Below are 25,573 nucleotides of genomic sequence, written 5' to 3'. Positions count from 1 at the left end.
CAAAGATTGTTAAAATTTAATCATGAAATTCCAGTGAAACTTGTGAAATATTTCCTAAATATAGGAATCTATAATTTTCCTTGATGTTGGAATTTAAATCATGATGCTAGATGTCTTGGGAAGGTCACCACGTTTGGAGTCCAATGCCTTGGATTTTCTAGTTCTGTCACTTACTAGCTTAGTGACCTTGGAAAAGTTGCCACATTTTCCTGGACTTTCTGTTTATTCAGCTGTGAAATGGGGGTGGTGAATGAATGAGATGATTTCTAAGGTTTCTTCTGGAAGAAGCTTGGGAAGACTTAGACTCTGAAACCAAGATATAGAAAAAAAAACACTGTAATATTTTATACTACCAGTTAACTGTTAATTTAATTTACCAAGACAAATTTAAAAGCAATCTACTATAAATGAAAAGCTTAGGTAACAATCGAACAAAATAGCCTGTAAAATTTATAAACTGGATTAAAGATAAGGATCAGTTGCTCAGTCGTGTCCAGCTGTTTGCGACCCCATGAATTGCAGCACGCCAGGCCTCCCTGTCCATCACCAACTCCCGGAGTTCACTCAAACTCATGTGCATCAAGTCAGTGATGCTATCCAGCCATCTCATCCTCTGTCATCCCCTTCTCCTCCTGCCCCCAATCCCTCCCAGCATCAGGGTCTTTTCCAATGAGTCAACTCTTCGCATGAGGTGGCCAAAGTATTGAAGTTTCAGCTTCAGCATCAGTCCTTCCAATGAACACCCAGGACTGATCTCCTTTAGGATGGACTGTTTGGATCTCCTTGCAACAAAGTCTCCAAGGGACTCTCAGGAGCCTTCTCCAGCACCACAGTTCAAAAGCATCAATTCGAGTCCCGCTTGGTGCTCCTCGCCTGCCACCCGTGAGCCCAGTCCGTACTGCCCACGGGCTGGCCCGTCCCCCACCGCAACCATGGACGCCATCAAGAAGAAGATGCAGGTGTTAAAACTGGACAAGGAGAATGCCATTGACCGCGCAGAGCAGGCCGAGGCCGACAAGAAGCAAGCTGAGGACCGCTGCAAGCAGCTGGAAGAGGAGCAGCAGGCCCTCCAGAAAAACCTAAAAGGGACAGAGGACGAGGTGGAAAAGTATTCTGAATCAGTGAAGGATGCCCAGGAGAAACTGGAGCAGGCTGAGAAGAAAGCCACTGACGCTGAGGCAGATGTGGCCTCCCTGAACCGCCGTGTTCAGCTGGTAGAAGAGGAGCTGGACCGGGCACAGGAGCGTCTGGCTACCGCCCTGCAGAAGCTGGAGGAGGCTGAGAAGGCAGCTGATAAGAGCAAGAGAGGAATGAAGGTCATCAGGAACCGAAGGATGTGGAAAAGGTGGAGCTGCAGGAGATGCAGCTGAAGGAGGCCAAGCACATAGCCGAGGATTTGGACCGCAAATATGAGGAGGTGGCCAGGAAGCTGGTGATCCTAGAAGGAGAGCTGGAGCGCTCAGAAAAGAGAGCTGAGGTGGCTGAGAGCCGAGCCAGGCAGCTGGGGGAGGAACTTCGAACCATAGATCGGGCCCTCAAGTCCCTGATGGCCTCAGAGGAGGAGTATTCCACCAAAGAAGATAAATATGAAGAGGAGATGAAACTGCTGGAGGAGAAGCTAAAGGAGGCTGAGACCCAAGCGGAGTTTGCTGAAAGGTCGGTGGCAAAGTTGGAGAAAACTATTGACGACCTGGAAGAGATGTTGGCCAGTGCCAAGGAGGAGAACGTGGAGATCCACCAGACCCTCGACTGCTGGAGCTCGACAACCTCTGAGGGCTGGCCCTGCCCCCCAGCCAGGCTAGCTGCCACCCCAACCAATAAAACTGATGTTACCAGCAAAAAAAAAAAAAAAAAATGCAAAAGCATCAATTCTTTGGCGCTCAACTTTCTTCACAGTCCAACTCTCATATCCATACATGACCACTGGAAAAACCATAACCTTGACTAGACGGACCTTTGTTGGCAAAGTAATGTCTCTGCTTTTTAATATGCTGTCTTCAGTTCAGTTCAGTTCAGTCGCTCAGTCGTGTCCGACTCTCCGCGACCCCATGAATTACAGCACGCCAGGCCTCCCTGTCCATCACCAACTCCCGGAGTACACTCAAACTCATGTCCACAGAGTCGGCGATGCCATCCAGCCATCTCATTCTCTGTCGTCCCCTTCTCCTCCCGCCCCCAACCTTTCCCAGCATCAGAGTCTTTTCCAGTGAGTCAACTCGTCGCATGAGGTGGCCAAAGTATTGCAGTTTCAGCTTTAGCATCAGTCCCTCCAGTGAACATCCAGGATTGATCTCCTTTAGAATGGACTGGTTGGATCTCCTTGCAGTATAAGGGACTCTCAAGAGTCTTCTCCAACACCACAGTTCAAAAGCATTGATTCTTCGGCGATCAGCTTTCTTCACAGTCCAACTCTCACATCCATACATGACCACGGGAAAAACCATTGCCTTGACTAGACGGACCTTGGTTGGCAAAGTAATGTCTCTGCTTTTTAATATACTCTCAAGGTTGGTCATAACTTTCCTTCCAAGGAGCAAGCGTCTTTTAACCTCATGGCTGCAATCAGCATCTGCAGTGATTTTGGAGCCCAAAAAAATAAAGTCTGACACTGTTTCCACTGTTTCCCCATCTATTTCCCATGAAGTGATGGGACCAGATGTCATGATCTTTGTTTTCTGAATGTTGAGCTTCAAGCCAACCTTTTCACTCTCCTCTTTCACTTTCATCAAGAGGCTTTTGAGTTCCTCTTCACTTTCTGCCATAAGGGTAGTGTCATCTGCATATCTGAGGTTATTGATATTTCTCCCAGCAATCTTGATTCCAGCTTGTGCTTCTTCCAGCCCAGCGTTCCTCATGATGTACTCTGCATATAAGTTAAATAAGCAAGGTGACAATATACAGCCTTGACGTACACCTTTTCCTATTTGGAACCAGTCTGTTGTTCCATGTCCAGTTCTAACTGTTGCTTCCTGACCTGCATACAGGTTTCTCAAGAGGCAGGTCAGGTGGTCTGGGATTCCCATCTCTTTCAGAATGTTCCACAGTTTATTGTGATTGACACAGTCAAAGTCTTTGGCATAGTCAATGAAGCAGAAATAGATGTTTTTCTGGAACTCTCTTGCTTTCTCCATGATCCAGCGGATGTTGGCAATTTGATCTCTGGTTCCTCTGCCTTTTCTAAAACCTGCTTGAACATCTGGGAGTTCACGGTTTACATATTGCTGAAGTCTGGCTTGGAGAATTTTGAGTATTACTTTACTAGCGTGTGAGATGAGTGCAATTGTGCGGTAGTTTGAGCATTCTTTGGCATTGCCTTTCTTTGGGATTGGAATGAAGACTGACCTCTTCCAGTCCTGTGGCCAGTGTTGAGTTTTCCAAATCTGCTGGCATATTGAGTGCAGCACTTTCTGTCTAGGTTGGTCAAAACTCCTTCCAAGGAGTAAGCATCTTTTAATTTCATGGCTGCAATCACCATCTGCAGTGATTTTGGAGCCCCCCAAAATAAATCCTGACACTGTTTCCACTGTTTCCCCATCTATTTTCCATGAAGTGATTGGACCAGATGCCATGATCTTAGTTTTCTGAATGTTGAGCTTTAAACCAACTTTTCTACTCTCCTCTTTCACTTTCATCAAGAGGCTTTTGAGTTCCTCTTCACTTTCTGCCATAAGGGTGGTGTCATCTGCATATCTGAGGTTATTGATATTTCTCCCAGCAATCTTGATTCCAGCTTGTGCTTCTTCGCCCAGCGTTCCTCATGATGTACTCTGCATAGAAGTTAAAAAAGCAGGGTGACAATATACAGCCTTGACATACTCCTTTTCCTATTTGGAACCATTCTGTTGTTCCATGTCCAGTTCTAACTGTTGCTTCCTGACCTGCATACAGGTTTCTCAAGAGGCAGGTCAGGTGGTCTGGTATTCCCATCTCTTTTAGAATTTTCCACAGTTTATTGTGATCGACACAGTCAAAGGCTTTGGCATAGTCAATGAAGCAGAAATAGGTGTTTTTCTGGAACTCTCTTGCTTTTTCCATGATCCAGCGGATGTTGGCAATTTGATCTCTGGTTCCTCTGCCTTTTCTAAAACCAATTTGAACACCTGGAAGTTCACAGTTCACGTATTGCTGAAGCCTGGCTTGGAGAATTTTGAGCATTACTTAACTAGCGTGTGAGATGAGTGCAATTGTGCAGTAGTTTGAGCATTCTTTGGTATTGTCTTTCTTTGAAATTTGAATGAAAACTGATTTTTTCAAACTGAGTTTTCCAAATTTGCTGGCATATGGAGTGCAGCACTTTCACAGCATCATCTTTCAGGATTTGAAATAGCTCAACTGGAATTCCATCACCTCCACTAGCTTTGTTTGTAGTGATGCTTTCTAAGGCCCACTTGACTTCACATTCCAGGATACTGGACTATAAAACTTCGGTGGCAGGGCCAATGCTTTAGTATGTATCCTTGTATCTCCAGAGGCTAGCCGAAGACCTGGTAGATGTTTAATATTCAGTTTGCCAAAATGGAACAAACAAAATTTAGAGTCATTGAGGCTTGTGATCTAAATAATATTCTACTTGGATTGGACTCAGGGTCTAACCTGTGAGAAAATTGGCATTTCTGAAATCTGAGGCTTTATATTAAAGGAGAAGTTCTCTTGTGGTTGTGGGTCAACATCATCATTATCACCTAGGAACTTGTTAGAAATGCAGATTTGGGGGCTCTCCCCCACATCTACTGCAAGAGAAGTTCTGAGGATAGAGTCTAACAACCTGTGTTTTTGTTGTTGGTTTTTAATTCAACTTTATTTCCTTAGAACAATTTAAGGTTCATCACAAAATTGGGCAGAAAGTACAGAGAGTTGCTATATATCCCTGTCTATCCAGCCTACTCCCCTATCAATAGCCCCCACCAGAGTGGTACATGTATTATAGTCAATGAAACTGCAGTGACACATCATTATCACCCAAGGTCCCTAGTTGACATTAGTCTCATTCTTGGTGCTGTACATTCCACGGCTTTTGACAAATGTTTGACATGGATTCACCATGACAGTATCACGTGGAATAGCTTCACTGCCTTAAACAATATGTATTTCAAGAAGCCCTCTAGGTGATTCTCATGTACATTAGATTTTGAAACCTTTGCATTACAGGATAGAATTTTTCAAAGCTAAATGGGAGAAACAGCCAGGAAATTAAGACTTTTAAATCCTGCGTCTAAACTGAAGCTGTAATTGATTTACCCTGCTCTGCTCTAGTGCACTTTTGGATGTTTGTGATCAGTACAGTCTTTAAAAGGGCTGGGGACCTCTCAGTGTCTGAGCTTCTGCTTCCCTCTTTGCTGAAACTGTGGGGCACCCTTCTGTCTAGCATAGTCATTGGAAAGTAAGGGAGAGCTGTGGAAAGGACACATTTATTTCTAAGAGAAAATATTTTATTGTTGAAAATTTCCAACATATACAGAGGAGCAAAGTTTAATAAATCCTTACGTACCCATTGCTAAGCTTCAGTAATTATCAACTCCTGGCCTATCTCACCTTATCCATATTCACATTCATCCCCCCCTTCCTTCAAAATTACTTTTAAGCAAATCCAAGATAATGGCATCATTTCACGTGTAAATATATATGGTCCAGAAAAATAGAAGAGAAGGGAACACTTCTCAACTAATTTTATGAAGCTACCATTACATGATTAAAAAAACAAGGAAGAACACCCAGACACTGTCATTACAAGCAAAGTAAACTATAGACAAATATCCCTCCTAAAAATGTATTTTAAAACATCCTTATTATCAAACCAAATCTAGCAAAATATGGGAAAAGTAACACATCATGTCCAAGTGAATGCAAGGAATTGCATTTTTATCCAAGGAATGCAAGTTTGGTTCAACATTCAAAAAAATCCATAAATGCCATTTACTAGAATAACCATAGGATTGTCTCAACAGATTCAGAAAAAGCATTTGACAGCATTCAGCATTCATATTAACGTCTAATAAATTAGGACTAGAAGGAAACTTCTTCAGCCTGATGAAAGGAATCTATGCAAAACTTACAATTTCATAGTAATGGCGAGGGACTGCTTGCTCTCTTCTCAAGCATGGACTTGAGGCAAGGATGTCTACCCTCATCACTTCTATTTGACAGTATATTGGAGATTCTAGCCTATATAAGAAGCCAACAAATTAAAAGCATACAGATTAAAAAGGGAAAAATAAAAGTGTTTTTACTCACAGAAATATGATTATCTACAAGGAAAAAGAAAATCCCAAAGAATCTACCAAAAAGCTACTTAGAACTTCTGTGTGAGTCTAGCAAGAGCACAGGTTATGAGGACAATACAAAAAATTCATTGTATTTTTATATAGTGGCAAAAACCGATTGGAAGTTAGAACTTAAAATGGCATCAATGAATATGAAATGCTTTGGGGAAAATCTGTTAAAATATGGTCAAGATTTGAATGCTGAAAACGATGCAACACTAATAAGAGAAATTATAGCTAAATCCTAATGATCCCCAGTGACCCCTGTCTCCTGTATTTAATCCCTGGGTATTAATGCCCTCAGAATGTGAATAGGGTTGAACTGCTTAATAGAATATTGTGGATGTGATCATGTATGACTTTCAGTTCCAGGTCATGGTAGACTCTGGGGCTTCCACCTTGCTATCTTGGATCACTTGCTCTAGGAAAGCCAACCTCCTTGTCTGAGGACACAAGTAGCCCTATGGAGACTCCCAACTTTCAGTGAGGGTCTGAATCCTTCACTATAGTCATGTGAGTTTTTTTATCCCCAGTCAAGCCTTCACATGACTGCCTCCCAGGCCGACATCTTGCCTGTAACCTTATGAGTGACCTGAAACTAGAACAACCGAGCTAAATTGCTCCCACGCTCCTGAACCACAAAAACTCTGCAATAATGAATGCCTATTGTTTGAAGCCATTAGGCTTTGGAATAATTGGTTATGTGGCAACAGAAAACTAGCATAGCTTTTGGTACCTGGAAGTGAGGTGTTGCCACAACAAACATTTAAAAATGTGGGAGTGGCTTTCAAATAGGGCAGCTGAAAGAGGCTGTCAGGATTTTGAGAAGCTTGTTAGTGAAAACCTGAGGGATATTGAAGAGATGATCTTGTGATTTTCATCCTTCATGCTGTTAATGTGGTGTATCACATTAATTGATTTTCATATGTTGAGCCATCCATGCATCTGAGGGATAAATCCCACTTGGTTCTGGTGTATGAGCCTTTTGATGTGCTGTTGAGTTGAGTTTCCTAGTATTTTGTTGAGGATTTGTGCATCAATGTTCATCAGGTATACTGTCCTGCAGTTTTCTTTTCTTTTTCTGTTAGCCTTTGGTATCACAGTTAGGATGACTTCACAAAACAAGTTTGGAAATGTTCCCTCCTCTACATCTTTTGGGGAAAAGTTTAGAAGGATTAGTGTTAATGCTTCTGTAAGTGTTTGGCAGAATTAAGTTTAAGTTAGGCAAGATGAACAAATTCTAGAGATCTGCTGTACAACATTGTTCCTGTAGATAATAGTACTATATTCTATTATGAAGAGGATAGAGCTCATGTTAAGTGTCCTTACCACAATAACATTTTTAAGTAGAATAAAATTTGAAAAAGAAAATTGGGGTTGAGCACAGTTAAAATCGCTCACGTAGCAGAGCTGAGATTCTAATCTTGGTTCATCTGGCGCCAAAGCTCCCACTCCTCTACTACATCATTGTACTTCCCCTTCAAACAAATATGGGAAACTGGAAGAGGAAAATATCTTTAGAACAAGCCCTTTGAAACTAAATACAGTATGTTACTCCATAGGAAATCGATGAAACAATGGCAGCCTTTACATGTAATGTATTATTATATATATTATATATGTTCATGAAAAATCACCTATTGTATTTTAAGGAGTCTCCCCCCTTCACAGTTATGGGAGATGTATTTTGAAGGATTTCCCCCTTTTCAGTCATGGGGATCGTTATTTAGGAGCTTATTATGAGGAAAGGACCTAGGCTGAAGAATTAAACAGGGATCAAAACTTGCAATCAGTCAATGTAAAATTTTTAAAAAGTAAGATGGACCAAACCTAGTATCTTGAAACTTCTCCACAAAAAATTTTTTTTAACTATTACAATATGTATGTATGGGAGGAATTACATATGTAAAAAATAATATTGAAGTTGCTAGCAAAAACATGATGACATTTGAGAAGCCTGCTGGTGAGGGCTAGAAGGAAAATATCACTGGACACTGGAGGCAGCAAGTTTAGCAGAAAGACCGAAGGTATTCAGAATTATTCAAACAGTTGAGTTTCTAAGAAACTTGGGGCCCTTGTCCCCCAGCCATGTCAGCAGAAGCCCAAGGTAGAGAAACACTTGCCTCAAAGAGATTTGCGGTTGTGGACTTTGACTGATGGAGTCAAGAAGAGTTAGGAGAACTACAAAGTTTTAAGGAGGGTTATATTAGCAGAAATGTTACCAACTTAGGCGGATATCCATTTACTGTTCAAATTTCCTCATTGTCTCACAACTTCAGTTTCTTTCCATTTTAGGACACTGGTTTGTGAAGTTGTAAAGATGCAGATTTATACTTTTTGTTTATTTATTCACTTATTAATTTTTTTTGGCTGCACTGGGTCTTTGCTGCTGCCCAGGCTTTTCTGTAGTTGTGAACAGCAGGGGCTACTCTTTAGTTGCAGTGTACGGGTTTCTCATTGCAGTGGCTTCTCTTGTTGCGGAGCATGGACTCTAGGGTGTGTGGGCTTTGTTAGTTGTGGTTCTTGAACTCTAGAGCACAGGTTTAATAGTTGTGGTGCATGGGCTTAGTTGCTCCACAGCATGTGGGATCTTCCCAGACCAGGGATCAACTCATGTCTCTTGCATTGGCAGGCAGATTCTTTACCACTGAGCCACCAGGAAGGCCCAGAAAGATAGAGATTTAAATCTTTTAAGTAAAAGATTCCATTTACTAATGGTTTGGGCCGTCAAAGATACCTAAAATTTCTGAGTCTCAAAGGATTATTTTGAAGAGAAAATGAGATGATGTGTAAGAAACATTTTGTATAGCAGCTACTTAATACATTTGAGTTCTTAAGAATTATTATTGATAAGTTAGGGCTTCTCTGAGATTAAGGTCCTGCTTTGACACCTCCATGAAACCCATGAGGAAGCAGGGAGTATTCCAGGAGAATTGCCGCATGTTCTCCAAGCAGGAGAGAGAAGTGCAAGCACTTCTGTTCACATCCTTTTATCCACCTGGGCAAATGAGATGTTAACAAAGACACTTCCAAATTACAGAGGATGAGGATGGCCTTTAAGAGCTTTCTAAGAACCCAACACTTGTTGTGTTTATTATTATTTAAATTATGATTCTAAATTATCAATGAAAATTCTAAAAAATACAAAAGAGGATAGAGTAATACATGTAACTGCTTCTGTCTCCCATTCCCATCCTCATCCTCAGGAGTAATTATTTTTAAGTTTCATATGTGTCCTTCATCAGTTTTCTTTTCTGCATATGTGGGTAAAAAGTACTCTGTGATTCTTGAAGATCATTTAAGTTCTCCATATTTTTTCTTGAATAACCTCTATTAAACTCAGAGGTTATTCAAGTTTTCAGTCTGTTTTCTGTATGCAAACACACACATACATTTTCCAACTTTTTGAGTTTGCGAAGAATAATTTTGTTCTCCTAAAGCGCAAGCTGGAATCAATATTTCAGGGAAAATTATCAATAACCTCAGATATGCAGATAACACCACCCTTATGGCAGAAAGGGAAGAGGAACTAAAGAGGCTCTTGATGAAAGTAAAAGAGGTGAGTGAAAAAGCTGGCTTAAAACTCAACATTCATAAACCTAAGATCATGGCATCTGGTCCCATCACTTTATGGCAAATAGATGGGGAAACAATGGAAACAGTGGCTGACTTTTATTTTTTTGGCTCCAAAATCACTGCAGATGGTGACTGCAACCATGAAATTAAAAGACGCTTACTCCTTGGAAGAAAAGCTATGACCAACCTAGATAGCATATTAAAAAGCAGAGACATTACTTTGCCAACAAAGGTCCGTCTAGTCAAGGCTATGGTTTTTCCTGTGGTCATGTATGGATGTGAGAGTTGGACTATAAAGAAAGTTGAGCACCGAAGAATTGATGCTTTTGAACTGTGGTGTTGGAGAAGATTCTTGAGAATCCCTTGTATCTCAAGGAGATCCAACCAGTCCATCCTAAAAGATCAGTCCTGAATATTCATTGGAACAATTGATGCTGCAGCTGAAACTCCAATATTTTGGCCACCTCATACGAAGAGCTGACTCATTGGAAAAGATCCTGATGCTGGGAAAGATTGAACGCAGGAGAAGGGGATGACAGAAAATGAGATGGTTGGATGGCATCACCAACTTGATGGACATGAGTTTGAGCAAGTTCTGGGAGTTGGTTATGGGCAGGGAAGCCTGGCATGCTGCAGTCCATGGGGTCACAAAGAGTCAGACACAACTGAGTTTGTGAACTGAACTGAATTGAGTTGAAATCTCCTGAAGAATTTTAGAGATGTTTGTAGTCCAGGGTCCTCATTTTAGACCCTGAAGAATTCTTGTAACTGGTTATCAGAGCTAGTGCTCCATATTACTCCAGTTCATTGGAATCTAGCTTTTGATTTTAGGAGTTAAAGAAGTTTAGGAGTTAAAGAAGAGTGGAAAATGACGTCACAAACTGCATTGTGTTTAACAGTGTTTCTAGATCAGAGAAAGTGATTTAGATCATTCATCTTTCTTGAAACTCAATTTTGGTGTCTTCCTCCTTTACAACCTTCCCCAAGCAGTTCTTTCTCTCAGAATACCATTTATCAAAAAACATAACTCAGAAAGAATGGAAGAATTGCCTCAATAAACATAGAAATCTCATCTTCTGTTTAAAGCTATAATTCTTTGTATCAAAATGAATGGTTGTTACCATACTGTTAACTTCAGACTCTTTAACTTGCTTGATATTTTCTTCAGCGGTAGATAAGAACATTTCAAGCTGTAAATACTGAATTCTAATTTGAAATAGTCTATTAAGGAGGATTTAAGGTCTCTTTATGTTGTAAATGCTCTTACTTTTGGAAGATGCACCTGGAATCATGGCAAATACATTCAAAGGTACTGCCATCTCACATTAGATTTTTTTTGGTTGAAAATATTTAAAAGTCTTAATAATTTTGAGTTTACTAAGAGTAATTTCATTCTTATGAGTTATACTTTTAAAATTTCTCACAAATTTTTGTACTCTTTGGAAAGCTCACTATGACTGTAGTACCCAGTGCATGAAATAGTCCTGGAGCTATAATGTGTTAATTTCAAAGTTTTGGGGATCTTTGTGTTCTCATGAACAAGAGTTTAACATGATGTTTCTCTACTCTGGCTACATATTAGAATCACATTAAAACATACGAAAAATCGGTTGGTCAGGTTTTATTCCCAGAGATTCTGACTGAACTGATGTAAGATGATGTAGTTTTTCAAAGCTCCCCAGACCCAGGATATTATAATGTGTAGTTAGGATTGAGAACCACTGTTTTGTTGTTAATAAATAAATTTTCTAATAAATAAAAATGTAATTTAAATAATTTAATTTAAAAACAAAACTAAATTAAGAACTATATAATAAAGCCTCTAATAAAAACATGAACTGTATATATAGTTCAATTATTTTTAAAAAGTCTAAAATTCTGGTGTTTGTATATATATGTCATAATTCTCTTGCTATAAAAAAGGAAATGAATAATTTGCTGAGTGAATAGGGGTTGCCCAGAAGTCTGCCATCTGTACTCAAGGAGCAGACCTCTGGTACTAAAGTGGGTTTCTGGGTACACAGTGTGAGGTGAGACCTTATGGTGTTGACATCTTGGGAAGACTCTGTCACTGTCACATGATAGAAAAGATTCTGTGCTGCTGAGTGTGGTTATAGAGAATCTTTTCAATACTTCTTCAAGAGGGAAATAATCAAGACCTGTCTTTAGTGGCTAATGGCTGTTGACTGAAAACAGGAGACTGAATTAAATAATCTAATAAGGGCCCCTATAATTCTGAGTTCCAGTTCATGGGAGGGACAGCATCAAGGAGTTAGTTGACAGGCAGTCTCATAAGAATTATTGTCAGAAGCAACTCCAAATATAACCCAACATCAGTTCCTCATGCTACATGATTATGAGGTAGCATGCTACATAATAATGAGAAAAACATTAGCTATTTGATATTAGAGATCAAGTCAGGAAGAAGAGTGTACAGACGAGGAGGATAGTTTGGGGTCAAAACACGAGATTGATTTTCAAATATATCATTCTAAAAGTTGAGGAAAGAAATGGTTAGAACTTGATGGTCTGCTTAATTTAAGAGTAAATTAGGAAGAACCAATGTGTTAGGAAAGAATAATTGGCAATATTGAGTGATACTTGGAATGGGAGGGCTGAAAGACAAAAAGTAGCTTTTTAGTGACTGTTTTATCAAGAGGTGTGTTTTACTGAGAGATGAACTAGCACAAATCTGCTTTATTAACTTTTGAAAAAATATTTATTTATCTGAGTTGCGTCATGTGTAGTCTTTCATTGCAGTGCATGGGCTCTCTAGTTGTGGCTTGCAGCCTTGGTAGTTGCAGCCTGCTCGAACTTAGTTGCTCCATGGCTTAGTTCTCCATGTTCTTAGTTCTCGGTTCTCCAAACAGTGATCGAACTCAAGTCCACTGCCTTGCAAAGTAGATTCTTAACCACTGGACCACCCCATGGATCTGCTTTAGAGAACAGCTTTAGAGTCATCCTGCCTTGGCTCATATCCTGGCTCCACCACATGCAAACTATGAGGCAATGGGCCAGTTACTTAGCCTCTCTGAGTCTTAGTTTCTACATCTATGAAGTGAAGATACTAATAGTACCTACTTTGTAAGACACTAGTGACGATTAAGGGAGTCAACACATGTAAGTACACAGGAAGACCTGATTTAATAAATTTTAATTAGTTATATTTATGATGCATTTTGGTGATAACATTGGAAGACAGTGGAATATTTCAGAGGAGGACTAAAAAAGCTTGTCTTCAGTTAATTGGAAGGTTAGAGAAAATAGCTATGGAAACTACATTAAACTTGTCCTCAGTCTCACAATTAAATGAAGACAAATACAGACCCAGTAAATATGATATAAAGCAGAGTATCATATGTGCTACAACAGATATAGAATAATGGAGTATGGAGAATATAATATATTATTATAAATAATAATTGGAGTATGGAGAATATGGTAGTCCTTAGTTGGTTGTCTCCTTAACATTCATATCCCCTTACATTCTACAAAAACCTTTAGATTTTTCTTTGAGAAATAGTCCCTACCCCATTTCAGTGTTGTGGTTTTGATGTTATCGACCCCACTCTTAATTGCATGGGCTTCCCTCGTGGCTCAGATGGTAAAGAATCTGCCTGCAATGCAGGAGACCCAGGTTTGATTGGTTACCCAATCCAGTATTCTTGAAAATTCCATGGACAGAGGAGCTTGGTGGGCTACAGTCCTTGGGGTTGCAACGAATCAAACATGACTGAGTGACGAACACACTGCCACTCCCAGACTCGATTAACCTCACCCTACTGGCATCCTTCCTGGCCTGAATGTTTGTGTCCCCCCTCCCCAATTAGTATTTTGAAATCATAACCCCCAAAGATGATGCATGAGTAGATGGAGCCTTTGATAGGTGATTAGGTCATGAGAGTAGAGCCCTCATGAATGGGATTAGTGTTCTTTTAAAAGAAACCTCACAGAACTCCCCAGCCTTTTCTGCCCTCTGAGGATACAGTGAGAAACCTGCAACCCCAAAAAGGGTCCTCACCCTTATCTCAGACCTCTAGCCTCCAGAATTGTAAGAAACAAATTTCTGTTGTTGGAATGGTACCCAGCCTTTGGTGTCTTGTTATAGAAATCCAAATGGACTAAGATACTGCCTCCTTGTAACTGCTATAGGGATGAACAAATGAGATGCAAGAAGATTTTTGCTGAAGACAGAGTCTTTCTCATTTTTTTTCCTCAAGAGATCCTGGCAAAGAATTTTTTGTGTATACTGTGGTATGGAGATGTACAGCTATTTTTTTTAACAGTAAGAGTATGATGGCAGAATTGAGCGAATTATACAGAAAAATAGCAGAATGACACACTGAGATTCTAGGTAAAATTATCTGAAATCAGCCCATAACTTATAGCAACATGATCCGATACATTTAATCCAGATTGAGTTGGTTTATTTCTATTGCTTACAATCCAAGGGGGGCTTCCCTGGTGGCTCAGCCATAAAGAATCTGCCTGCTAATAGAGGAGACATGGGTTCAATCCCTGGGTCAAGAAGATCCCCTGGAGGAGGAAAAGGCAACTGACTCTAGTATTCTTGCCTGGGAAATCTCACGGACAGAGGGACCTGGTAGGCTACATCCACAGGGTTGGAAAGAGTTGGACACGACTTAGCAACTAAACAACAACAATGTACATACAATCCAAGGACTTCTGACTCTTGCAGGTAGGGAACGAATAATTCAGTTGGATGGGGGTGCAGCAGTAGGAGTTGAGGAGACTTCTTAGTGCCTGGTTTTGAAGGGAGGCCAGTCTCCTATAGGCAGACTTTGAAATAAAGTATATTCTAAGCAAAGAGAACTAACATTAGGCAAAAGCCTGGAGACCAGAGAGTATAATGCGTTTTTTGGTAAGTGATCAGTGGACTCTGTATGGCTGGATATAGAGTATGTCTATGGTATACTAGAAGATAAGCTGGAAAAACAGGAAGCAGGCAAAGAATGAAGCTTTGAGCACCAGGCTTAGTATTTGGGACTTTATGTTGTATGCAAGTGCCAACAGTCAAAGATAAAGGACAGATGAACCTGGTGTTTTAGGAAGATAACTTTGGCAGCAGAGTGATGGATTGACTGGAAAATTCCAGAACAAAGGCAAATGGTCATGAATCAGGGCAGTTTGTGAAGCAAAATAGGGATTAGATATGAGAGATATAAAGAAAGTAGACAAGATTGGTTTGGGTGGAAAAAAAAAGGCAGGGGAGTAGCAAGGCTGTAAGGTATGGAATACAAGCATTTAGATGAACTCTGCACTTGAGAAGCCTGCATGAGGTGGTGCAGGAGTGCAGAGACAAGTGTTCAGTTTTGTACACTTTGAATTTAAAAGATTGGTGGGACATACACATGGATATATACAGGACAGATTGGAATTAGTGTCTGGAGCTAGAGTAGATGTCAGAGCTGGAAAGCACAACTTTGCATGTAATCCCCATAAAGAAGAGAGTTGAAGGCACAAGGGAAAATGAGATTCCTGAGAAATTCATGGGAGAGGAAGAGGGATGATGGCCAAGAATGATTTGGGGATTCCCTATGTCTAGAGTTGAGCAAGGACTTCCCTCGTATCTCAGTCGGTAAAGAATCTGCCAGCAGTGCAGGAGATCCGGGTTCAATCCCTGGGTTGGGAAGATCCCCTGAAGAAGGAAATGGCAACCCACTCCAGTATCCTTGCCTGGAAAATCCCAGGGACAAAGGAGCCAGCTGGGTTGCAGTCCATGGGGTCACAAAGAGTCGGGCATGACTGAGCGACTAACACTTCACTTCAGAGTTGAGCAAAGGAGCTTCAGCTGATGAAAGGCATTGGCTGGAGAGATAGGTACGTACAGTGTAATGAGACTCAAGCAAACACAGAGCTTCAAGATGGGCTTGACAGTGGATAGATGTGGTCGAGGTGCTGGGCAGAGTCAAGTCTGAGAAGAAGCTACTGTGTTTGAGAAGAGAAGATGAGGGATGGCCTCTCCCTCTCCAGAACTTTTAGATGGGGAAAGGTAAAAGTAACCAACAACCAGGTAGCCTTAGGGAGACTCGAGGTCACGGTCCTTATTCCTTAGGATAAGGAAATGTAAGTGTTTTTGTATACAATCCAAAGATCATTTTGTCTAATATTTTTGATGTGTTGCTTTGTTACTAGACTCATTTTCTCCACATCTGGAACTTCTATTTATATTATGTGGTCAGATGCGTGAAATGACTCCCTTATGGCCTTTCATCTGACTATAACCAGCCTGACCAATTTGGGGATGATTATCAGTTAGATCTGAAGTTGTACTTTTTATTTAAAACTTTCCCTCTGTGTGAGGTGTTCCTTGCTGAGTTGTTCTGCTTGGTTTTATTACGTACACCAAACAGTGACGTGTGAGAAATGAATCTTCAGAAACACACGGAAAGGAAATTTTTATTTGTGCCTCAAGGGATTCCTCACCAGTGTTTTGGAAACTCTGGAAACTAAATTCATATACAAAGAACGTAAAACTTTTCTGCTTTCATTGATTAGCTCTCATTGCTGGTGAAGCAACATTACTGGGAAATGCTGTCTTTATTCTGTAGAAATGTGAAAAGCACTGAAAACTAATACAACTAACCTGGAAGTGGGTATATTCTTCCTGTGAGGGATAAGTGACTTATAATTATTCTCTAGGAGACAAAGTAATTGTTTTTGCACTATTTAGTTCTTTGAAAGCTCGATAAGCTTTTAAGAGGGGAGATGGCATTAATTCACTGGAAAATGGTTACAATCTTCAAAGGGCACAGACATGAAATTTGGGTCACACATTTTTTTGAATAGCACATGCAAATCTTATAATGTTTTTTTTTGTTACTCAAAATAAAAAAACAAAACTCCAATATTCACTGATTAATAAATTAAGAACTTTTCCACTCTGTGTCTGTTTCGTTCTATTTAGTCCAGTAAGTTGCTTTCTGAAAAAGGTAATTGTGATGGATACCCCAGAGACACATGATTCTGAGGAGGAAAAACAGTGAAGAAACAAAGAAGAGCAGAAAACAAAATAATAAAAATAGTTTGATCTTCATCAGTGTGTTAAGGAAGGGATACACAGAGATTGTGCTAGGCGTTAAAAATGCAAAATAGATTTGACTTGATTCCTGCTTTTGAGGGAGAAACATTCACATGAACGTAGTCATATTATCATATATTGTGTGATTGCTATGTGTATATAAGAAAAAGAAAGTAATTTCTTAGCTCTGTGCATAGCAAAACAGTCCAAACTAACTTGTTCTAGGGTAAAGTATAAATTCAGTATAGCTTTGGATATATTTATATTTTTATATGACTTATATAAATGTGAATTTAAGAATGATTTGTAAGGTACATTTTGTATAGCTGCTGCTGCTGCTGCTACTGAGTCACTTCAGTCGTGTCCGACTCTGTGTGACCCCACAGACGGAAGCCCACCAGGCTCCCCTGTCCCTGGGATTCTCCAGGCAAGAACACTGGAGTGGGTTGCCATTTCCTTCTCCATTTGTATAGCTAGCACATATAATTTGAACCCCACAGTATTTTTGACAATAGCGCTGTTTAATCAGACATAACATGATAAGTATGAAATGTACATGGTACATTTTATTAAATAAGCATCAGCATCAGGCATTTCATCATTCTTATTATACCTTAATAACCATCCTGCTAACCTCAGCTACCTGCTCAGGTGAGATTTAACCTCTGCCTATTTCTTTGGGGAAGATCTCAGTTGAAGAAGGCAGTTGAATAAAAAACTAAACCACTACTTGGGAAGGTCATTTGAACTGGGTGTTGAAGGACAAGTAGAAGTCCTAGAGAATAAAGAACCCCCAAAAACCATGGTAGAAAACAAATGCTCCAAATGCACAAGTAATTATGTATACAGGAGTACCTGCTTTTCTTTGAAGGATAAAGTGAAGATCCAGTTGGGATGGGGTTTCTGGAGTGGGAGATGGAGAGATTTAGTGATGTGTCCTTAATTCTGCCTTGATTGTTCACCCAGAGTGATTCTCCTAGTCACCCTTGGCTTCCATCTACCCAGCAAAAGGGAAGCCATCATCATGGAGAGGCTGAGGAAGCCAATGTCACCTACTGACTCAGCCTCATCCCCTGAAGGAGACCAGTCCTTCAAGAAACTGTATGTATTTGGAAGAGTGCTTCTTGTATATTTACTGCCTCTCCGCTTTGAAGTCCTGATTCCACCACTTATAGTTGTGGGACTTTGGAAAATTTCTTAAACATGCAAATCTCTTGCCCCCACTCCTATATGAGAATAATTGTAGTATCTTCTCCACTGAGTTATTGTAAACATTACAATAAGATAATTCAAGGAAAATACCTGGCACATATAAAGTGCTCCAAAAATTGACTTATTGTTATTATTTTTATTTTTAAAAAGCAATGAGTCTCTTGGCTTTTAGCCAGTCATTAACTAATTGTAAGAAAACTATGCATGGATTGTTTGCAGAGAGATGAAACAACGTCTTTTCTGTTTTGGAAGACTTTGAGGAAGGCAAAGGAATATTTATTTAAGGATAGTGATTTCTTGTCACTCTTCTTCACTGAGAATTGCTAACAGTGCCTGCTGCCTTCATGGGATGTTGCAGCAATGAAGTGAGAGATGCAGTGAAGCATTCACAACAGTGCCTGCTTACAGAGTGTACTCAGTGAATGTTGGCTGCTGTTATTATTCTCTAACATCCTTCTCCGGTGCCATGTGGATTTTCAGTTGATTATTTAAATTCTCTGCATGCTTTCCACTTTTTAAAATTGTTATGTTGATCCTTGTGTGATATAACAAGAAACTATATGGGTGAGCTTAGGGAAGGCACATCAGTTCAGTTCAGTGGCTCAGTCGTGTCCGACTCTCTGCGACCCCATGAATCACAGCACGCCAGGCCTCCCTGTCCAGCACCAACTCCCGGAGTTCACTCAAACTCATGTCCATCGAGTCGGTGATGCCATCCAGCCATCTCATTCTCTGTCGTCCCCTCTCCTCCCGCCCCCAATCCCTCCCAGCATCAGAGTCTTTTCCAGTGAGTCAACTCTTTGCATGAGGTGGTCAAAGTATTGGAGTTTCAGCTTTAGCATCAGTCCTTCCAGTGAACATCCAGGATTGATCTCCTTTAGAATGGACTAGTTGGATCTCCTTGCAGTCCAAGGGACTCTCAAGAGTCTTCTCCAGCACCACAGTTCAAAAGCATCAATTCTTTGGCTATCAGCTTTCTTCACAGTCCAACTCTCACATCCATACATGACCACGGGAAAAACCATAGCCTTGACTAGACGGACCCTGGTTGGCAAAGTAATGTCTCTGCTTTTTAATATGCTACCTAGGTTGGTCATAACTTTCCAAGGAGTAAGCGTCTTTTAATTTCATGGCTGCAATCAGCATCCACAGTGATTTTGGAGCCCAAAAAAATAAAGTCTGACACTGTTTCCACTGTTTGTCCATCTATTTCCCATGAAGTGATGGGACCAGATGCCATGATCTTAGTTTTCTGAATGTTGAGCTTTAAGCCAACTTTTTCACTCTCCTCTTTCAGTTTCATCAAGAGGCTTTTTAGTTCCTCTTCACTTTCTGCCATAAGGATGTTGTCATCTGCATATCTGAGGTTACTGATATTTCTCCCAGCAATCTTGATTCCAGCTTGTGCTTCTTCCAGCCCAGCGTTCCTCATGATGTACTCTGCATATAAATTAATAGGCATGCATATTTATAGTAATTGAGACTTTTCTTATGCAGGTGGCAAGTAGTGAAGTCTCTTTCATAAATATATTGCAAACTCCCCAAAAGGATGGGGGACTTTATGAATGAAACCAAACACTGATAAAAATATCCAAGGCAAGCCTGGCTTTGTGGTGAAAATCTTCTTTTCCTTGAACATACAAATATGTTTTAAATTTAAGCTAAAAATAAGTCACACAGAGAGTAAAATACACATGGGTGTGTAAGGAAGATGGATAAGGAGAGATAAAGGGTGCTCGTGCACTCCCAGTGCATGAGTGTCATGAGTACAATGGGCTGTAAAGTCCAGTCAACATCTGGCAAGGTAGTCAGGTACGTTAGAGCAAAAACAAATATTGGAAACAAATTAAGTGAAGTAAACAGGGGAAAGTGACATGCAAATATGTAATCAACAAATGGCGATAGCTGAAAAATATAACAGCTGCTTGAAGAGAGAGTTGATCTTGATTTATATATTTTATTTGTACAAGTCACACATTCCCATTTTGACAAAATGTTGTAGAAATATATGAATTAAAAAGTGCAAGTTCCCATCCATCTGCTTCTCTGCTCCAACCTTTTCCCAGAGGTAATGTCAAGATAACTGACTGTGGAAGAGTTAGTGGTATTACACAAGACCAGGGAGCACTTTGATTATAGTTAATTAAAACATATTTTTTTAATCATGGAAATTTTTAAATGGGTAAATGTAAAGAGAATAGTAAAATGAACCCTTTTTTACTCATCATCCAGCTTCCACAGTTATTAATCTTTTGCTAGCCTTCATACTTTTTAAGACATTAAATCCAAAATACTGGTGGTGATGGAACCAAAGTTGGCACCATGGAGTGTAATTGATGCATTATGCTTTGGTGATATGAACCATTTTTATTCTTTGCACACAAAGCCCAACGAAACAGCTGGAGATGCAGAGCACACTGTGATTAAGTTAAATTTGCCCTGGGTGGAGCTAGTGTGAGGACTGCTCATTTTTGTTTGTGTTGTCTATATTTTTACCTTCTATACCCTAGTTCCTCATGTAGTATCTAGCACATAGTAGGGGATGAGAAATTGTTGTTGAAGAAATGAGCCTGATTTGCCATTCAGATCTTAGCGACATGAAAGAGACTGGGCATTGTAGTGTAATTAATCTTTGCAGAATGCTTTCTAATGGGCATTGGGTGCTTACTATGTGCTAGGTGCTTGTACTTACCAGGTGTTAAGTCATGCTTTATGTACAGTAATTCATTCAATTTTGCAAAAACCCTTGGCAAAGGTACTGTTATCATCTTTTAGCTTCTTAGATATGCAACTAGTAAGTTGGTCAAAATCATGTGGATAGTAAGAGGTAGACCTGGGAGGTAAGCCCAGCCACTAGCCCGTGTGTACTTAGCACCACTCTTGGTTCCTAAAGATGTCTGAATATCATTTATGGGAACCTGAACACACTTGCATAATTCAAAAAGTAGTGATCTTACCTGTACTGCCTGATTAACTCACAAATCACTCCTTTGCAGCAGTGCCAGATTGCACGTGGGTATTGCACGTGGAACAGACTTAAAAAGAAATAAACAGACTTTGTCATTTTTCATGAACACAAGGCACTTCTTTGTGCTGTGTGGGAGAGAATGTGGTAGACTGATTTCATTGAGATCCTGCCAAATTCTGGTCTTTTGGCCATCAAAGACGCATCATTTCCTCTAAGACTTCTAAGGGGGCTATTACCATGGGCCTGCAGGTTCTGGTTTGCATTCAGAGGAGACACTATCTTCTTAAGTGCCACGTGGAAGAGGAAGTGTCACGAATTGTAAATAAAGTTGAGAGAGAAGAATTGTTTGGAGATGGAGAAAAATTGCCTGTTCCATCTCCCTCCCCCTTATCCAACTTTGCCAGAGCGCATCCTGTTTTCCTTGCTAAGTTTACTTGCAGGAAGAGAAGAGTTTCTTTTAAGTATACCCCTGGCCCTGACAAATAGCTCCTAGATTAAATATTAGTGTATTTATATAGTGCAACACCATGCCACTATGAAAAAGAACAAGATGGAGCCCTGAAGCTTGATGTAGAAGGATCTCCAAGTTTTTTTTTAAAGTGAAAAGACAACATTCAAATGGTATTTATACCAAGGCTACCCTTTGGAAGGAGGATCATGATATACCTTTATTTGCTTGGAAAAATAAGAAAGGTAAAAATGCTTGCCTCTGGGACTTCCCTGGTGGCTCTGTGGTAAAGAATCCGCCTACCAATGCAGGAGACGTGGGTTCAATCCTTGGGCCAGGAAGATCCCACATGCCTGGAGCAACTAAGCCTGTGTGCCACAACTTCTGATCCTGTGTTCTAGAGCCCAGGAGCCACAGCTACTGAGCCCACAGGCCACAACTACTGCAAGCTTTGTGTCTTAGAGCCTGTGCTCTGCAACAAGAGAAGCCACTGCAATGAGAAACCTGCACACTGCAACTAGAGAGCAGTCTTTCTACCCTCTGCTCACCGCAACTAGAGGAAGCCCACACTCAGCAACCAAGACCCAGTGCTGCCAAAAATATGTAAAAAATATGCTTGCCTCTGCTGAAAGACTTTTCATTCTAAAACTTTCCATATGAAAAATAATTTTAACCATATATATGCACTACATTTCAAAGTTAAAGTATTTCAATTTTCAACCTGGCAAAGTAGAAGAGTAGATAGAGTAAGGGCTTCCCTGGTGGCTCAGACAGTTGGATCCCTGGGTTGGGAGGATCCCATGAAGGAGGGCATGGCAACCCACTTCAGTATTCTTGCCTGGAGAATCCCCATGGACACAGGAGCCTGGTGGACTACAGTCCCTGGTGTCGCAAAGAGTGGGACATGATTGAGCAACTAAGCACAACACAGCACAGAAATAGTAAGCATAAAAAAAAATAGAAGAAAAGGAAGACTTTACATTAATTGTGTATTTCAGGAGGAGGAGTTTGGATTAGACATAGAAATGAAATACTTCTACCTCTCCGTCTTCCTGAAAGATGGTCCTTTAAGTTGTCATTTAAAAGCACCAGGGAAGTGAGAAGTTGCTGTGTAGTACTGGGAGCTCAGTCTAGCTCTATGTGATGACTTGGAGGGATGTGACGGCGGTGGGGGGGGGGGAGGCTAGGGAGGGAGGAAATGTATGTATAATTACGACTGATTTGCATTGTTGTATGGCAGAAACCAACACAATATTGTAATTTTTTTTTTAATTAGAAAAAATAAAAAGAAAAAAGCTCCTGGAAAGTAAGAGATGGAGGGATCTAGAAGATCCTATTTATTGAAGTTAGAGGACGTGTGCTGTACTTACCAGGTTTGGGGAGAAATGGAGAGAAAAGAATACATGTGATTAGAAAGGAATCCGAGTTCTCCTCTAACAGAGCCGCGAGGAGTCTACACCTGCCGAGAGAGTCGAGAGGTTTGGCACAGACCGTTCCGGGTGCCCAGAGTCGGGAGCTATGCTTCATTGCCCCTCCAGTGAAGCCCGCCGCTGCCGGCCTCCTTCCCCTCCGCCTAAGGGGATCCTGTCTGGAATCTGTGCTCGTGAGAAGGCCCGGGAAGCGTCACGCTAGGGACTCCTGGTTAGGCCACACGGTGGACACAAGCTCCTTTTCAAGGAGACACTCACACACACTCAAGGTACGCCAGAGCCCTGGGTACCTCCAGCTCCCTGGAGGCCCGAGGTAGGTTTTTGGTGAAAGGTAGGTACGGGGGAGGGTCTCAGATTTAAATGCTTTAGGGGGCGAGACAGGTAACTTAAGAACGTTCGAAGCCATCAGGTGTAAGAGGAAATAGTGGGAACTTTGGAGAACTGGACAAATGAATATTCGGACTAAAGGCATTCAGATTCAGATTTTTAAACTACATCTGTGCTGGCCAAGCAAAACACTGGAGTCTGGCTGGAGTCAACCACCAGGTTGCGATCCTGCGTTCGCTTCGGCTCAGTATCCGATTCTCCCGGGTTGCTTCAACCTGCCGCTGAGCCTCGCGTGCGGAGCCAAGACTGTCCCAAACTTTAGCGCGCCTCCTGACGGCGCAGTGTCCCTCGCCGCGCTCCCGGTGTTGCTCCCCAATATCTCGGGGGTTTGGGGGAGGCAGTGGCCAACTAAATCTTGAAGTGCCTCAGAACCCGTTGCGGGCTACATTTTCATTCTGCCAGAAATGGAGTTGTTGCACCCGGGACGTTCTCCCTTGGGCCACTCTGGGCCAGACGCAGTTCTGGGCAAGTGGGGGAGATGCAGAAAGCACCGGATCCACGCACCGAACCCGGCTGCGGGGCGGGGCTGGTCTCGAAGGGAAGCCCCGCCCCGCATAGCCCCGCCCCCGAGCTCTAGAGTTTCGGCTCTGGCTCCCACCCAGCACTGAGTCCCGGGACTCCGAGTAAGCCGGAGGTGTATGGTTGCGTTTCCTCTGCCCGCGCGAGGCATCACTTCGCGCCACGGAAAGCCAGGAGCTGTCCGGCAGCCGGGATCATCCCCTCCGACCGGCACCGCAGACGCTCCTGCAGCCGTGGCCGGAGCTGGGGCACCCTAGCCCTGAGCGCCCCGAAGCCCTGCGCGGCTGCGCACGTTCCATCTCCGCGCCTTTTTCGCGGAGCAGGACCAGAAAGAGAACGGGCGCCTGATTTCAGGGCATTGCGCCCGGCGCGAGGTGCGGGATGGAGAGCAAGGCGCTGCTGGCCCTTGCTCTGTGGCTCTGCGTGGAGACCCGGGCTGCCTCTGTGGGTAAGGAGCCCACTCCCTAGAGAGAAAACGGAGAGATCGGGTGCGGGCGGAGAGATAGGGATGAGGAGAGGACCTGGAAGCAGGACCTAATCGGGACCGATAGAGCTGGAGAGGTGAAAGTGACTTGACACTTTGTGTTCTTTCATTTACCAAAGAGGAAACTGAAGCTCAGTGACTGACCCGTTTACCCAGAAAGTTAGTAGTCTCTTGAGCCTAGTTCCATCTCCACGACTCAGTTTTCCGACAGGGACCTGGGCTGGACAGTGTCCTGCAGAAGCCGATACACCCTCCGGCTCTTGGGAGGAGGGAGTGGGAAGGCGCCCCGGGCTGGCAGGCAGGAGGTGCCCCCGCAGGCGGGAACAGGCGGTGAAACCTTGTCCGGTTGCGCGCACCATCCTCGCCCGAGAGCGGGGAAGGAAGCGCTCTGGGGGCCGGGAGCCAGCTTGGCCGGAGGGCACCGTGTGCTCAGCTCTGCCTCTGTAGGAGTCGAACCGGGACCCCGGTCTGATGGTCGGATGTTCCTTTTTGGTTCGAGCTCATCTATACACACCCACTGTATGAGGTGGGGTCCAGGGGAGAGCGAAACTTCTTCTCCTTCCTGGTTCAGGACAGCACTCTCCTCGCGGAGAGAAGGGGGAATGGGACCTTGGACCCGAGGCTGTGACAGCTTCTCAAAGTGTCTCCAAGTAATAGACTCCTTCTTATTGTAAAACGGCTTAACATCTTGCAGAGCGCTTTGGTCTTTTGGGTAAGCACATGGTCAGAAGTTCACGTTGTGAAAACTCTGAGCGATTTGGTACCTAGATTGGGTGCCACTCGCCACTCTCCTTGCCGTCTAAAATTTCTCTCCTTCAAGATTAGGAACACACATGCCCTTGTTGCAATAAATTTCCTTTCTCTCTCTCTCTCTCTCCCTTCTCCCCCTTTCCCCCTACCCCGCCTTTCTCTCTCATTTCTCTGTAACCAGTTTGCTGGATTCCAGATTTCCACTCTTCCGAGGGCCAGAGGAAGAGGGTGAAAAAGCAAAAAAAAAAAAAAAAAAAAGCATAATTCAGGGGGAAATTCTTATAAAGTTAAAATTCCTTTTAAATTAAAGAATCACCTTTTCTAAATGATTATTTTTAGGACTGCTGCTACTGCTGCTAAGTCACGTCAGTCGTGTCGGACTCTGTGTGACCCCATAGACGGAAGCCCACCAGGCTCCCCCGTCCCTGGGATTCTCCAGGCAAGAACACTGGAGTGGGTTGCCATTTCCTTCTCCAATGTGTGAAAGTGAAGTCGCT

At 42.1% G+C, this 25,573-nt stretch overlaps 1 protein-coding gene and 1 pseudogene across 4 annotated transcripts in view; both read left to right on the top strand.

Moving 5' to 3' along the window:
- The first annotated feature begins 903 nt into the window (after positions 1–903).
- On the top strand, positions 904–24,190 carry LOC129561671 (uncharacterized; annotated as a pseudogene).
- Positions 23,936–25,573, top strand: part of KDR (kinase insert domain receptor) — a 45,408-nt gene continuing 43,770 nt past the window's right edge. For 3 of the 4 annotated variants that reach the window (XM_055434495.2, XM_055434494.2, XM_055434496.2), the window contains exon 1: positions 23,936–24,290. In XM_055434495.2, the coding sequence (XP_055290470.2) occupies positions 24,224–24,290 (67 nt within the window). In that variant the 5' untranslated portion in view covers positions 23,936–24,223. Of the gene's footprint in view, positions 24,291–25,415; positions 25,516–25,573 lie in introns of all 4 variants that reach the window. The other variant, XM_088836343.1, reaches the window with a different exon arrangement.

The sequence above is a fragment of the Moschus berezovskii genome, chromosome 5 (assembly GCF_049115385.1).
Source record: "Moschus berezovskii isolate FMDL1 chromosome 5, NW_MosBer_1.0, whole genome shotgun sequence".
NCBI lineage: Eukaryota > Metazoa > Chordata > Mammalia > Artiodactyla > Moschidae > Moschus > Moschus berezovskii.
The sequence above is the reverse complement of the archived record's forward strand: the minus strand, read 5'-3'. Positions and strand labels throughout refer to the sequence as shown.